Here is a 16056-nt window from a genome sequence, read left to right on the forward strand (position 1 = left end):
TCATAAAATCTTCTTTGTAACTCTGAATTTTGTTTTGCTTGCATCCACACATTCGTAGGGGCGAGCACTACGAGACTACTCTAAAAGAATAAGTCATTTCCCTGTGTGTATTTGAGTTTGGGTCAAGCCCAAACAATAAATGAATTAGGCATTAATCTTAATTAGAAAATAGAAAAATAAATGGGCCAACTTTCTTGCTTGTTAAACAAGTCCAACAAGTAAACTAATAGTACCACAATCAGCAGCTAGCAATACTGATAACGCACTGCTGTCTTGATACAAGTTGCGGATAAAGCGTTTGTTACACGTCCGATTTACGTGTCATTCGCGCTAACGTGTTCATAAGGACACGTAAAAGTCAAAAGGACTCATATGTCCGCATAGGATTTCCACATAGCCCACCAAGGGCACTTTCGTGATTTCACAGTGTTTGGAATAAAGTACAATTATTTTTGCAACGGAATGTAACACTTATAACGACTTCAACTGTGACATCCCACATCGCCCAGGGGAGTGATCCTTATATGTATATTTCCATCCCTACCTAGCACGAGGCCTTTTGAGAGCTCACTGGTTTCGGGTTCCGTAGGAACTCCGAAGTTAAGCGAGAAGGGGGCTAGAGCAATCCTAGAATGGGTGACCTATCGGGAAGTTCTCGTGTGAGTTCCCAGAAACAAAACTGTGAGGGCGTGGTAAGGGCCCAAAGCGAACAATATCGTGCTACGGTGGTGGAGCGGGCCCGGGAAGTGGTCCCCCCCGGGCCGGGATGTGACAATTTGGTATCAGAGGCTAACCCTGGTTGTAATGTGCCGACGAGGACGTCGGGCCCCTAAGGGGGGTGGATTGTGACATCCCACATCGCCCAGGGGAGTGATCCTTATATGTATATTTCCATCCCTACCTAGCACGAGGCCTTTTGGGAGCTCACTAGCTTCGGGTTCCGTAGGAACTTCGAAGTTAAGCGAGAAAGGGGCTAGAGCAATCCCAGGATGGGTGACCTATCAGGAAGTTCTCGTGTGAATTCCCAGAAACAAAACCATGAGGACATGGTCGGGGCCCAAAACAGACAATATCGTGCTACGGTGGTGGAGCGAGCCCGGGAAGTGGTCACCCCCGAACCGGGATGTGACATCAACTATCATTCAAATTGATGGTTAATTATGTGAAATCTAAGCACATAAATGGCTAAAGATCCTTCATGCATTGATTATTAATGATCGCCTATAAAATTGATTTTAAGATTCCACTAACCTAAAATCACATGAAAGCAAAGAATATTCTTATAACTTCCTTAACGGTCATTCAAATTAACGGTTAATGCTTGTGAAATCTCCACACATAAACAATTAAAGACCGTTTATGTACTAATGATTAACAATCGCCCTATAAACAACTGATTTTAAAATTCTTCCAACCTTATAACACAAATTGACAAACACAATATTCTTATAACTTCCTCAACCATCATTCAAAGTAACTATACATATAAACCTAAATACATATATCAATAATTGATAATCGTTACATAAACCACCATTTCCAATCCCAAGATTCTTTTCCAAGGAAAAAAGAAAACCCTTGGAGGAATAAAAAGAAGAGAGATTTCGTAATTGAGAAATAGTTTTCGGTTTCCATGAATGGGCGAAAGTACCCTTTTCGCAGGAACAGTGATCCTACAGAAAATCCTGTAACCCCCTACCCCACAAGCCGCACAGGATGAAGTCGTAGTACAGGGGGGCAAAATCGTCCATCAGAATTGATAAAAGGCCGTCCTTCGATCGGAGCCGCCTTCTCTAGTTTCCCTTTTCCCCCTATAAACCGTTTTCTTATTCCATTACTCCACCACCAACCGCCCTCCCTCCCCCCTCTCTCTCTCCTCTTTCTCTCTCTATATCTCTCGCAGACGAAAACGAAGATACAAAAATTTCAGAAAATATTATAAAAACCAATTTTTGCTGTAATTGAAGAAAATAGGCCTCTTCCGTGTATCAGTCTCTTCTTCCTACAGAGGTTTGTGTTTATCCTTTTTTTTTTTTTTTACTGTTCTATAATTTTTATTTTTTATTTTTTGGATTAATGTGTGTTGGTTTTTTTGTTTGTTTGTATATATGTGGATTTGTTTAAGCATTTGTATTGAGTGTGTGCATTACTTTGCCATTGAGATTTGGGGTTGTGATTGTGCAGAGGAAGTCAAGGGAATGCGGTTTTAGGGTTCTCTCTGTGCCCAGACCCAGACTTCTTTGGCTGATGTAATTTTTTAATTGGGAATGGGAGGCAAAGTTAGGGTTTGATTTTCAGGTGCATTGTATTGGGTAGGGGGTAATTTTTTGTGGGGTTTAATTTTTTATTTTTTTGGTTGATCATATGTGGTTTATATAATGTTTGAGTTAATGGGTAAATTTGTTTAACATAGGATGGCTTGTGGAAATTCGATTTTAGTCGAGGGTCTTTTGTGTGAGCATGTCACCGAGCAGCAGATGGGCTCAGAGATCTTGGTGCAATCTGTTCCTGAGCAGCCATCCTGCTTAGAGCCTTTACTTTATTCAGATGTTCAACATGCCAGTGTACCAGATGGGGCTCTGGGATTGTCTAGGAATGACAATGTTGGTTGTGTGAACTCTGGTGAGGTTATAGAGTCGTGCAAGGTTGATAGAGATGGTTTGGTGGGTGAGTGTGAGAATGCCAGTGATTTGGAATTGCAAAGTACGTTGAGCGGAGAATGGAGGCTCAATAGGTGTTTCTCGACTGAGAGTCAGAGTAATGTTGACGGTTCCAATAGCGAAAGTGACTGGACGTGCTTGAAGGAAGGTGGGCCTCAACTTGAGGATGGATCTGCTGCTTTAGGTGGGGTCTGTGAAATCCCTTTGGAAGTCATATGTCAGACTGGTTCATCAGGAGATGGTGTCCAACAGGATGAGCAGAGAGATGATAAGAGTTTTAGTTCTCTTTATTCTAAAGAGGTTATGGAAGTTACGGAAGAGAAAGGTGACATTTATCTTGAGATAAAGAATGATATCTGTGAACCAGTATCTCCTTTGCATGGTGTTGAAATTCCCTCAGAACCAGCAGAAATGGAGGCTTGCAGTAGTCCCCATAAAGAAGAGAAGGGTTTCAACATCTTAGCTGGTCCCTCTTTGGAAGCTGCGTATAAGGAGAGTGTTGTTTCCAGTGGGATAGAAGCTGATTTGTGCAACAGGACATCACCTGCACGAGATGTTGAAATGCATTCAGAAGTATCATTTGCATGTGATTTAGTGCCTAATTGTGACTGTAAGAATGAGCAGATGGACGATAGTGGTGTTAGTGGTCTGAGCAGCCTCTCTACTGAAAGAACTACAGAGGTTGTTGAGATGACAAGTAATGTTGATACATGCACTCAAATATTTCCTTCGCAAGGTTTTGAGAGGGCCTTGGAAGATTTACATATGCCTGATTTACTGGGTAGTTGTGCCCAACAGAATGATCAGAGTAGTGATAAAATTATTGACGGTTCCTTGGTAGAAAGGTCTATAGACATTCTGGAAAAAAACAGTGATGTAATGACAGATGTAGAGGCTGTAATTCCCATGCAAATATCTTCTGTAAAAGTTGATGTCCACTATTCTAAGGAAGGTCCCTCCGAAATAGCTTCCAACTGCGTTGTTGAGAACTCTGTTTCTATGCAGTCATGTCAAACCTTAGGGATTGCCGATAAAAGTGTCAGTAGGCTCTCTACTGATATGGTGGTTGTTATGAAAAGCAATATTAATGAAATATTGCCTCCAGAGGGTTGCCAGGGGGCCTTTGAAGGTTCACATGTGTCAGATTCACCGAGTGTTTGCACTCAAGAGAATGGCCTGAGGAACGATAAGGTTATTGATTTTGCGTCTTCTGAAAGGGTAACAGAATTTTTGGAACAGAAAAGTGATGCTACAACCAACATGAAGTTTGAAATTGGCACCCAGATATCACTAATGGAGGAAAAGGTCTCCAATCTGAAGGAATGTTCTTGTGGACTATCCCCCTACAGTATTCATGAGAAGTCTGTTTCTCTGAAATTGTTTCAATCTTTTGATACTGTCAACAATGGCTCTTCTGAGAGTGTGGATGTGCCAGATAAGAATGATTCCCCTGGTAATGTTGATTCTAGCATTTCATTTGACCGTTCTGGAGAGAAATACCATGAAGGAAATGATAATGTCAAAGTTGGTTGTTTTGCTAAAACCAAATGTCCTGACATTGTAGCATTGTCTTCTCGAAGGAGTGGCCGAAGTCGCAAGACTCGGACAAAAAGGGCCCCAAGGAAAGGCAGAAGCACATCTAAAGATTTGCAACCACTTGGAAGCCTTGACACTGTCTTCAAGGCTGCTGGAAGGAAGAGAAGCTGCCTTTCCAAACCAGCTCGTTCTTCTGTATGGGGACTATTAGGGAGTGTAACACAATCTTTTGAAGAGAGTAACAGGCTTGAGGTCAGTCAAGGTAAGAATCAAGGATCACAGAAACGAAGGAGTGGACAACGGAATCAGAGTGGTGCTGGTGGAAATTCACAAGGGTCTAGGGGTACAAGCCGTGCTTCAACTAATCGTGTTCGCTTGAAGGTTAAAGTGGGGAAAGATGTCTGTAAAAGTTCTCTCTACATCACAGTATCTGAGGTTGTTGATACCTCAGCATCAGCAAATTCTGTTAAAAAAGGGAATGGCAATGAGGGTAATTGGAGAAATGCAACTGTTGGGGAGGATAGAACTTATCTGGATGCTCCTGTTATGGATGTTAATCTGGCTAATAAGGACTTGGAGAGTGTTGTTCTCACAGAGAATTCAGCTGAAGATGTTATTGATAATTTTCGTGGGGTTCCATCTCATTCAGTTGCTGTATCTTCAGGAGGATCAGTTGGGACTAGCTTTACAGATCCTGGAACTTCACCTGATTCGGAAATTATCAATATGGTTCCAGATGCAGATGTTGAGGCAAGACCGCAAGAAGATTCTCATGGTAATGTTTTAACTTCTGACAATGTTTTCGCTGCTTCTGGAGACTTTAAGAGAGGAAATAAGAAGCATAAAGTCCCTCATGCGAAAAATTGTGTTTGGGAAGGTGATAAACTGTATTCAGCAAGCATGAATAAAGAAATGCAATCAGAACAAGATGGTTGCAGGCAAAGTCAGGATTTTTCCCCTAGTGAGATACTCACTTCATACACCTGTGCAAATGCTTCAAGCAACTCATCAAGTGATAAGGAATCATCTTTGGAAGCACTGCGCTTGTCAGGAGAAATTGACCATGGAATTTCTAGAGATGTTCTTAGAGTGGAACTGGGTGCAGATGATCTTGATGTGGGCTTAGGATTACCAAAATCACAATCCTCAAAATCTAAGGGACTGAAGCCTCCCAAGGGCAGGTCCAGAGGCTGTGACTCAGCAAGCAAGAAGGGTAATGCTCATAGACTGACGGAAAACAGGAAAAAGTCTGCTAACAAGAAGAAAGTCATGATGAAGGCTGATGGGGATCAGGTTTCATGCAAAGTGGAAAGTCTCCTAGAATCAGGTACTTGTTTGTTAATGTTAACAAAATGTTTAAGCATGTCTTCTATATATTACCATGTCATCCTCTTCATCATACCACTTTTTTTTTTTGTTTTTTTGTTAAATATATACACGCTTGAGCTGATTTTACATGCATGTATGGTGTAGGAGATCACTTAGCGGACAACAATAGGAAAACCGACTCTGTTAATGATGCTGAATGCATAGGTGTTCCTAACTTGGACATGGTACCTGTTGACTTAGATAAGCATTATTTACCACCTCGTAATGCTTGGGTGCTCTGTGATGATTGTCATAAATGGAGGCGTATACCAGCTGAACTTGCAGATGTTATAGATGAACAAAAGTGCACATGGTAAGCCATGCATTTTTCATTTAATCATGTAGAAGCCGTTTAAGGATATATATTTCGTTATTGTTTTCCAATGTTTGTGCAGGATCATTAGAATTTAGCCTTTTGATGTTGTATTTATAACAATGGTTTAATATATTAGGCTAAGTGGCAGTGGTTTACTTATAAATAAAGGGGTATTTGACCCATTATGATCATTTTTGTTGATTGCAATGCTTATTGATTTATTTTCTGTCCTTACTTTATGCCTTGACGTAGTTAAATTTTGTCAACTTATAATTAATGTAGAGAAATGTGTGGTTTGTTCCTAGTATAGTTATAGTCTCTAATATATTATATGGGGTATGCATGGCATGGCAAATATTACTGCTGTTAAGATTATTCCATGGACTTCAAATCTAATATTATCCTCATTTTATTAATGTTTGATTTCAACTTGAAGGACCTGTAAAGATAACAAGGATGAAGCCTTTGCTGATTGCTCAATCCCTCAAGAGAAGTCAAATTCTGAGATTAACGCAGAGTTGGATATATCAGATGCCTCAGGTGATGAAAATGCATCCGGCACCCGATCAAAGTACAAAGAATTGGAATGTCGGCGTCCAACAGGCATGTGCAATCTATTTGTGATAGAATAAGACTGGGTTCAGCTTTTTATACTCTCTCTCTCTCTCTCTGTCTCTCTCTCTCTCACACACGCGCGTTCATGCTCACACACATTCAAAATTTACATATACTGAGGATTAAAGTTCTGATGCTTATCTTGCTTTCAATTCCTTGCAGTTTCTCAACAGAATGTTGCAAGCATAAAAACTAATCAGTTCCTTCACCGTGGCCGTAAAACTCAGAATATTGACGAGGTTTATACATGACTTTAAGTTTTTACGTAACCTGATTATTTAGTATTTTATGTCTGTTGTCATGCAATCAATCTGAGTATATTTGAGGGGAAAAGAGTAACCCTCTGAATTCCCTGGTGACAGTACTAAACGAGTGGACTTATTTCATATGGGAAATGGCTCACACTTGGATAAGTATCATATACATTGCTGGTCAAAGCCTTGGTTGAATAGAAACTATCATATGGAACTGACATGGGGCTCACTGCCCCCAAATCATATTTGAATTCCGCTGACCATACCCTATATATTGAAAGCCTATCATCTGTTATCTGAAAAAAGCATGAATGTCTACAAAGGCTCTTAATCATAAATCTGCCTTCATCAGTAACCTTTGCTGTAAAAATATGATGTTGTGACTTTTCAAACCAGCGTACATGGTTTTCCTAATTTGTTTATGTTTCATTATTTTTCAGATAATGGTTTGCCATTGCAAACCACCTTCAGATGGCCAGTTGGGTTGTGGAGATGATTGCCTGAATCGAATGCTTAATATTGAATGTGTTCGAGGAGCCTGTCCATGTAGAGACCTTTGTTCAAATCAGCAGGTATTTTTTATTTTTATTATAGAAAATTTTGTGTTGTTGTATATATGAAATGTTTTAGTTAATGTATCTGTTTACAGTTCCAAAAACGCCGATATGCCAAACTAGAGAAGTTTCGAAGTGGAAAGAAGGGTTTCGGGCTCAGGTTGCTCGAGGATATATTTAAAGGGCATTTTCTTATTGAATATGTTGGAGAGGTAAATCGACAAACTTTAGTCTCTTTTCAACTTTGGTTAGCTAATGCAGTTGTGAATCTAGTATAGGTATTTAAAATTTCAGCTATTTTGGTCAGTAATCAAAGCTAAGTTTGTGTTTTTAGTTTTTACCCAGCTTTGGTTTATGCCTCTCACTTGAATCTCTCTCAAGGTTTTTGTTTCCATTACTCTTCTGTGGTATACTGATGCATTGCTTGTGCAGGATTTTAGAGTATAAGAAAACTCACCAATTTATGAGATAACTCAAAAACAACATTATAGAATAAGGCACAAAGCTTATTTCTTCCTTCAGTTCAGCAGAGAGAGCTGATCTTGAAGAACAAATTCTAGTCCAGATCTATGAGTGGATTGGCGGATTCCTGTGAGGGCTTATGTAATTGTTATGCAAACAAAAAAGAAGTAAAATTTGATTATTGCTAAAGCATTAAAACATTACACGGTGTTTTCAACTTTGCTCTTCTGCTCTAATTGTTGGTTTTGGTGTTTGATTGTGCATATTGGCATGCTTGTGTTATGTATGATTATATGTTTCTAAGATCCTTTAATAAGCAGGTGCTTGATACAAATGCTTATGAGGCACGACAAAAACAGTATGCTGTGAAGGGTCACAGACATTTCTACTTCATGACATTGAATGGCAGTGAGGTTTATATCTTTCCTGATTTATGCTCACATCTACCTTTTCCTTCTGATCTTTTATCAGCAAACTTGCTGTTAGCGTGGAAGTTTAACTTGCTAAAATGTTGCATTTTATTTTGCTATTCATGAGTGTTCTTTTATTTCAGGTAATAGATGCATGTGCAAAGGGAAATTTGGGGCGTTTCATTAACCATAGTTGTGATCCTAATTGTCGCACAGAAAAGGTGAAGTCACTTTTCTGCAATTACATTCATTTTGTGTATGTACAAGCTATGGTAAAGACTGAAGTTTAGGGGCAGGGGTATGGACATGAGATTTGGAAGTAACCATTTCAGTTATCCTATTACCTTGGAAAGTTATATCTGAAATTGGGCTTTCAATTTTTTGTTTTCCTTCTTTTGTAATGTATTACATGACCTCATTTTACGTACTGGTTGCGTAAGTGTAATCCTTGGGAAGCTGCTCGTGGGTAGTTTACTTTTACTCGTTTCTTCCTTCTAAACTTTTTTTTATTTCTATTTTCAACAGTGGATGGTGAATGGAGAGATTTGTATAGGACTATTTGCATTGAGAGATATAAAGAAGGTATGCTTATACCTTACAGAATTACTTTCGTCCCCGTAATGTTTTGAATGCTTGAATTGCACCATAAGTCATAACTGTAACTCACACGGCTTACAACCCTTTATGAGCTGGAAAAATCAGTTTTGAGTTTTCGGTTTATTTACTATATACTATTTAATTTGAACATGACTTAAGGGCAGCTGCTTATAAGTTGCATTTTATTCATCTATAGAACCGGCATTTGCTGACATTTCTGTTTAGAAATCTGTAGGAGATAGAAGGTTGACCTAGGTCAGGGTAGTGTATATGCTGTACATTTTAGGGACTTGACTTTATCATATCCACTCTTAAGCATGCTATTCATGAAAATTAATCCAGATCTACACTGTGGTATGCAATTTTAGGGTTAAAGCTTTTTACTGGTCACTTCTTGGAGAATTTATTATTTCAGCACCCTTGTCGACTCACCAATTGCTCTTACACAATTGACAATTTTATTTCTGTCCTTAGTCTAAATCTAGTTGTCTGGAAAGATTATATTTTATGGTAGCCTTTTGCCAAATCATTTAGTTATCCTTTTAGCAAGTGTCTAATTACTAGTGTTCTGTAGATATAATTCAAGTGAAAAAGGATCTAAAATTAAAATAATCCATAAGGAAAACAAAAATCGCCTTGAATTTTTGGGTTATTACTAGCAGCCTATTTCCCTGCATTTGCTTCTGAAGCTGTAATTTTTAGCTATATTTTTTCTTTTTCAATGCCGTGTGTTCATAATCGCCGTTCTGTATATATTGACCCATATAACTGTATTTCAGGGTGAAGAGGTTACATTTGACTACAACTATGTAAGGGTTTTCGGAGCTGCTGCCAAAAAATGTCATTGTGGTTCATCTGTATGTCGGGGTTACATAGGTGGTGATCTTCTTGATACTGAAGTCATTGTTCAAGATGATTCAGATGAAGAATATATGGAGCCCGTGATGATTCCAGAAGATGCTGTATCTGAAGATAGGTCTGACAATACGTTGCCTGCAAATAAAGTAATTGATGATTCAATAATTGCTATTGGGGAATTGGAGTATACCACACAAAAAGAGGAGTCTGTGAATCGATCTGATTCACTTGTTTATCACATACACTCTCCATTGGAATTGAAGCACTCAAGACAGAAATTACCATCTTCTGTCCAACCAGTTGAGGCTTCCCAACAAACAGAAGATGTAGCTAGTATACCCATGCCTGTTATTGAGCAGGAAATTTTTGGAGAAAAGGAGAATACAGAAAAATCCTCAAACTCCTTTGAAAGACTAGAGACTACTACGACAAAAGTGCTTAGCAAATCATTATCTGATGGTGACAGGAAGTCCGAGTCTGGTACTATTGAAGCTGGACAGGTTCCTTCCAAAGTGCGTTCTAATGTGAAAACTTCCAAATCATCCAGTTTTGTGAAGAAAAGCAAAGTGAAGATTACCCCAAATGGTAACAAAATTCAAGTGACAGCCACCAAATCTCACGTGCTATCTATCAAGCCCAAACGATTAACAGAAGGTTCAGGTTGGGGATTCTTTTCATCTTGTTTTCTTTAAAGTTAGAAGTAAGGGATACATTGATTGATTGAGGCTTGATGCAAATGGTTGCAGTTGAGGAGAAGCTTAACGAGCTGTTGGATGGCGAAGGAGGGATAAATAAACGGAAAGTAAGTAGTAGCTATGGAAGCTAATATGCTTCATTTTGTGGATTCCTCGTCATATATTATGCTATTCTGCATTTATTGGAGCATTTATGTGCCTGTATATTATCATAATACACCTTTCATTGTTTGGCTTTATTAGTCAAATCATGTGTGTTGGTCTCTCTGCTATTGAGCACACTGCATCCCAATTTCTTTTCAATGTCATTTTGAAGCATATGCCTTTGTGAAGCATTTACCCTTGACAGCTTTTTCTCCTTTGTCTCTTATATTGGTAGTTTATATATGCATGGTATTTCTTACAGGATTCCACTAAAGGCTACTTGAAGCTTCTGATCCTTACTGCAGTATCAGGTGATAGTGGCAGTGGGGAAGTAATTCAGAGGTATATTGAAATTTTTTACTTCATATTGTTGCCTATGTTGTAGTATTAGCCACTTTTCAAGCTTCATTTACTGTCATTGAGGTGAAGTGTTTAGTTAACAGTTCTCCATTAAAGTCATTCTTCTCTTTTGCAGCAATCGAGATCTTTCTATGATCCTTGATGCGCTTTTGAAAACAAAGTCACGGATGGTTTTGATTGATGTAATAAATAAAAATGGTGCGTACCCTCTATTTTGTCGCATGGGTTCCCCTTTTTTCGGTATCAAATGAATTAATTTACTGTGCCCCCATTTGCTTCAAATCGATGAATATTGTTTTTTCTTAGGTTTGAGAATGCTGCACAATGTAATGAAAAAATACAGGGAAGACTTCAAAAAGATACCAATCCTCCGGAAGCTTCTGAAGGTGTTTGCACTGAAAACTGTTTTAGTTATATAGTATTGTTTTCCTTTTTTTTTTTCTTTTTTTTTTTTTAACTCCAGCTGCAAAATTGCCCATGTTTTAAGTATTAGCTCTCTCTCTCTCTCTCTCTGTGAGTGCCTTCAGGGATTCAAGAAAAAATGTGATAAAGAGAACAATTCTTTATCAATATTTTGGTATTCAGCATACTGCTGACTAATATTATTTTCGCAGGTCCTAGAGTATTTAGCTATGAAACAGATACTTACATCGGATCATATTACTGGAGGTCCTCCCTGTGCTGGAATGGAGAGGTAATTATTTGTTTCATCATTAAATTTGTTTATTGATTTGGTATATTCACTTTGCTCTTTTTTTCTCCTTTGTTGGGTTGGCATGTTTGACACTGGAAGTTGGTTTTGGATTGAACTGATGGCATCATTTGGAAAAGGTTTTCCAGTTGCTTTGTTGTTTATGTATGGACGCACTTCTGATATTGTTAGTACATGGTTGGGGAATCTTTAACCTAATTTTTACATAAATCACTTTTAATGATGGATCTGCTTTGTACAAGGCAGGTTTACTGTGGATTATATCTTGTTTCCTTGCTGTGCTATTTTTGGGAACATTTAACTTTGTGACATATTTGGTCCGAAGACTCGGCTCGGTTGAATGCTTCCAGCTGTTCAGTTTTTTTCCTGCAAATTGATATCAGTGCTCAAACTTAATTCAAGTAAATATTATCTCTTAGTAATGTTGCTTATTTCTGATAATTGTGTTTCTCTGCAGCTTTATGGAGTCAATGCTGTCACTGACGGAACACGAAGACAGACAGGTCTACTTTAGAAAAATCTTAGATTACTTGATCATCTAGTTTGTTATCATTTTTATCGAAATAGTTGCTTATGCGGGCTTCATTTGATCTTCTCTGTCACATGTTGATGCTTAATACATTGACGAATGGATATAACCTCCAAGTCTGAATCAGTTGAGGATTCTACAGGTCCACCAAATAGCACGGAATTTTCGAGACAAGTGGATTCCCAGACCTTTCAGAAGACATGGCTATGTAGACAGGATTGATAGCAAGATGGAATTTAACAGAGGTTCAAACTGCAATAGATTTTCTGCATCACATGATAATTGGCGTGATCAAAGTGGAAGGTCTACTGAAGCTATAGATAGTGCCAAACAATCAATGGTCTCAACAACTTCTGTGAGTACAGGTGTCCAGGAGGTCTCTTCCGCACCTTGTTTGGGTGGTTGCCCTACCAGTGAGACAAAAGTTCGCAAGCGTAAAAGCCGATGGGATCAACAGGCAGACCCAGATTCAAGTTTACTTCAGAACAAAGAACAGAAGAGTGAGTCTGGATTGTGTAGACAGTTAGCACCTAGTCCATCTCCTGGGATAGGTGAAATGGCATTGCATCTGGAGAGGGTGAGTGGAGAAGATGGAACTTGTTCCAGCAGTGTGCATGGTAACTGTCAGCAAAATGATGGAACAGAGATAAACCTTGACGATATTCCTCCTGGGTTTGATGCCCCTGCGATTTCATCTATTGCTTCATCATCACTTTGTCCTTTGAGGTGTGCTGCCCCAGCGGTAGGGCATCCACAGGAGAAATTTGTTTCTCGCTTGCCCGTCTCATACGGAATTCCCGTATCTGTCATGCAGCAATATGGGACACTCCAAGCTGAAACTGTAGAGACATGGACTGTTGCTCCTGGGATACCTTTTCATCCTTTTCCACCATTGCCCTCGTTTCCCCGTCAGAAGAAAGGCCCTTCACCTTCTCATACCGTCAATCATGTGGCAGTTAGTCAGCCTGCGGAAGGAAAACATGACAGGTGCGTTCCTGCAACATCTCTCTCTAATGAAAGCATTCCTGGCACAACCGGTGCCAATCAGGCAGAGTATAGCATTCCATGTGCAAACAACCAATATACATCTAAGCGACCGAGAGGATTCTCAAATGATTTGGGAAGGAGATACTTTAAGCAGCAGAAGTACTGGAATAATAATAATAATACAAAATTTGGACCGCCATCTTTCGGCGACAGGAATGGGTTGGGGTGCAACGGAAACAACTCTGGAGGTAGAACAAACGGCGGCATAGGTGTAGGAAATGTAGCGAATGAGCATAGGAGTTCATATTATGCCAATGTCAATCAGCATCCACAACACCATTAATCAACATTCTTTCATAGGGTGAGGCTGCTTAGCTTATTTGCCTTATAATTCAACGTGTTCCCCAATTCTTTTTCCTCTGTTTTTCGGGTTTATTTAATCTAAATATTTATTCGATATTCAAGTCTCGGAGTCGAAGTTCATGAAAAAATTGCTCCTGTATGGTGAAGTGCTCTTGCGAATATTCATCTGTCGACTCACCCCTCGAAGAGGTAAGCAATTTTTATTTAACATTCTCATAGTGATATATGTTTTAAGAGAAATGAAATGACTTAATTAATGTTCTCCATGATGTTCAATTTTAGTTTTAAATTTTGAATTAGTTATCTGCTTAGTTTATTGTGTTACCGGCTGTTGATGAAGTTCCGTGCAACTTGAACACCAAGGTGGCGGTGTGACAAAGTTACTCTAAGGGAAGTTCGATATCAAATTATTGCTCAACTCCGATTGCCCGTTACGGGCGTATAAAACTTGTGTTTTGGTTGAAATTTGGAGTCGCCCATTTTAAAAGGTTGTTATGCCATATTCGAATAATGGTGTCAAACTAGCTGAGGATTTACAACACTCGATATATAACATAACAGAAAGCCTTTTAAGGGAAGAGATTTCTATTTTTTTTTATAAAATAGAGATTAGTTGTTGGCATGAAGATTAAAAGAGAAAAATGTCGAGGGCAGTATACTTGACCGCTGTTCATTACCATGTTTTGGTCGCTCTTTTGATACAAATCTAAAGTGAATTCTGAAATCGATCAGAGAGTGTTAGTGAAGTGTGTAACGTACTGAATGATCTCGATGGTGCTGTAAATGATATGGTGCCCGTTCTGGAAAACCGGAAGTTTTGCGCTCGGATTCATCCTGAATAATGAAGCATCCATGTTCTTGCCTGTCACAGAATTGACATGGAAGGATGTGTCTAATCAATGCCTTTTTCCTCCAAAGCAAGCCTCACTGTTTGGCTGTCCAATGAGAAAGGATGGTGATATAACTGCATCGTTAAGGAACCGAGCTCTTCTGTTTCGCCTTTCGATTAGTTAAAACGTAATCAAAAGCGAAACTTTGAACGATGCGTGATGTAAGTAGATGATATTTGACACCAGTTTTCTTAGCAGACAGATAAATTAGTTGTGCAAATTGCTTTTTTATTTTTCCAACTACGGATATTTACAAACAAACCAAGCTTGGATTTCATTTTGACATTGATTCTAACCAATGAAATCAGTGGCAGAGCCAGCATGGGTTATTGGTTGATATTATGACCCATTATTGAAAAATTGGGATATTTTAATATGGGTCCAATTTTATAAGCTTGTTTTGAATGGAATCCACTAATATTACATAAGTATAAGTGGGGGCTAATAAGTACAACAATCATCCATATCAGCAATTAAAATGCACATAATTTACAAACAAAATTACAACAATTGCCATTAAATGGTTTATCAAGTCTCTTGCAGATGAATTACAACCCAAATTAATCTCATTTTTTATTCAAAACCTTATCCTCCTATCTTTCAAATTGCTTTGCGTATCCAGCGGAATCTAAATTTTGAATTCTAAATCCGTATGAAGATATGAAAGCTATAAATTTTCTCCCAGTATATGATGAAAACAGAATAGGCGAATATCTAATTCGGGTTTCCTGGTATACCTGGAGAACAGGTATTGCAACTTCTCAGAAGATTTCAATTTCATACATGGTCATGTGGTTTTGTTTTTCTAATTTTTTGGTTTGGTGATTTGGGCTTTGTTTTTGCAGTGTTCGTTACCTGGATAACAGGTATTACACTTCCTCGATTTCAATAGCAGTATTTGATAACAAGTGCTACTGTATCTTTGCTCTAAATTTCATCTTTTCTTTTTTTCACTTGAATTGTTCGAGATTTTAGAATTTGACGATAGGTATGAATTGGTGGCCAGTGTTTACGAAGCATTAGTGAAGGCTTGTACTAGTTTGAAATCGAGGGTTAAGAGGGTTTATAATTACATTATTAGTAATGGGTTTGAGTTGGATCAGATACAAAAAACAGGGTGCTGCTTATGCATGTGAAATGTGGGATGATGATTGGTTCAATTCGTTTCTCTAGTTTTTTGGTATGCTGCTTTGGCTTTTTACTTTTGTGGTGTTTGATACCTAGATTACAGGTACTATAGTTCATCTTTAATAATTGGTGTTTTAGTATTTGGAACTTTAATAATTGGTAGTTTAAATTGAGACGTCGTTTATCTTGTAGAGTTACTTTAGGATAATTAGTATAGATTGTTAAATTAGTCTCTTTTTAACATTACTTATATAAATATGATATGTAGTTTGGCTTGATATGTTATCATTTGGGTGTTATTTAGTATGTTTTGGAATAATCATGCTTATAGTAGACTTTGTATTACTTGTAGCCAAAGATGTTTTGCAAGGAGAGAATAAAAAAGATAAAACTGGAGTACAGGTCTGACCTTTTGAAGTTTCGTCGCGTTATGAAAGAAATGAGATTTAGTGTGACAAATGCGCATCTTGAGTTAATGAATCGTACACCGTTCGGGAGGTTGTTCAAAGTGAACCACAAGAAGTTGATCATTGATGGTGTTTGCCAGAAATGTGAAGCAAATATTGTGTCTATATTGAAGTAATATACATGTACACCTAATTGTGAATGTCTACACAA

The 16056-nt window shown here is 38.4% G+C and overlaps 1 protein-coding gene across 10 annotated transcripts; it reads left to right on the top strand.

The window, feature by feature from the left end:
- Positions 1 to 1732: 1732 nt before the first annotated feature.
- LOC137717379 (histone-lysine N-methyltransferase ASHH2) lies at positions 1733 to 15890 on the top strand. Of its 10 annotated transcripts, XR_015965195.1 has the most exons (21): positions 1733 to 2010; positions 2414 to 5523; positions 5670 to 5877; positions 6317 to 6483; positions 6658 to 6734; positions 7190 to 7321; positions 7399 to 7515; positions 8086 to 8178; positions 8319 to 8396; positions 8701 to 8757; positions 9552 to 10290; positions 10377 to 10432; positions 10732 to 10811; positions 10945 to 11027; positions 11136 to 11215; positions 11444 to 11523; positions 11999 to 12044; positions 12213 to 13418; positions 13523 to 13609; positions 15156 to 15176; positions 15791 to 15890. XR_015965195.1 is itself a non-coding variant. In XM_068456739.2 (19 exons), exons 2-18 carry the CDS (start codon positions 2415 to 2417, stop codon positions 13398 to 13400), a joined length of 6390 nt encoding a protein of 2129 aa, XP_068312840.2. In that variant the 5' UTR covers positions 1733 to 2010; position 2414; the 3' UTR covers positions 13401 to 13418; positions 13523 to 13682. The 10 variants fall into 10 exon arrangements, 5 of the variants coding, with proteins under 5 accessions (XP_068312840.2, XP_068312839.2, XP_088554534.1 ...); XR_015965198.1 differs by lacking the exons at positions 15156 to 15176; positions 15791 to 15890 and adding an exon at positions 14153 to 14222; XR_015965194.1 differs by lacking the exons at positions 15156 to 15176; positions 15791 to 15890 and adding an exon at positions 13733 to 13998.
- The last annotated feature ends 166 nt before the right edge of the window (positions 15891 to 16056 follow it).

The sequence above is a fragment of the Pyrus communis genome, chromosome 8, assembly GCF_041283825.1.
Source record: "Pyrus communis isolate YQ-2024b chromosome 8, ASM4128382v1, whole genome shotgun sequence".
In the NCBI taxonomy this organism is placed as follows: Eukaryota; Viridiplantae; Streptophyta; class Magnoliopsida; order Rosales; family Rosaceae; genus Pyrus; species Pyrus communis.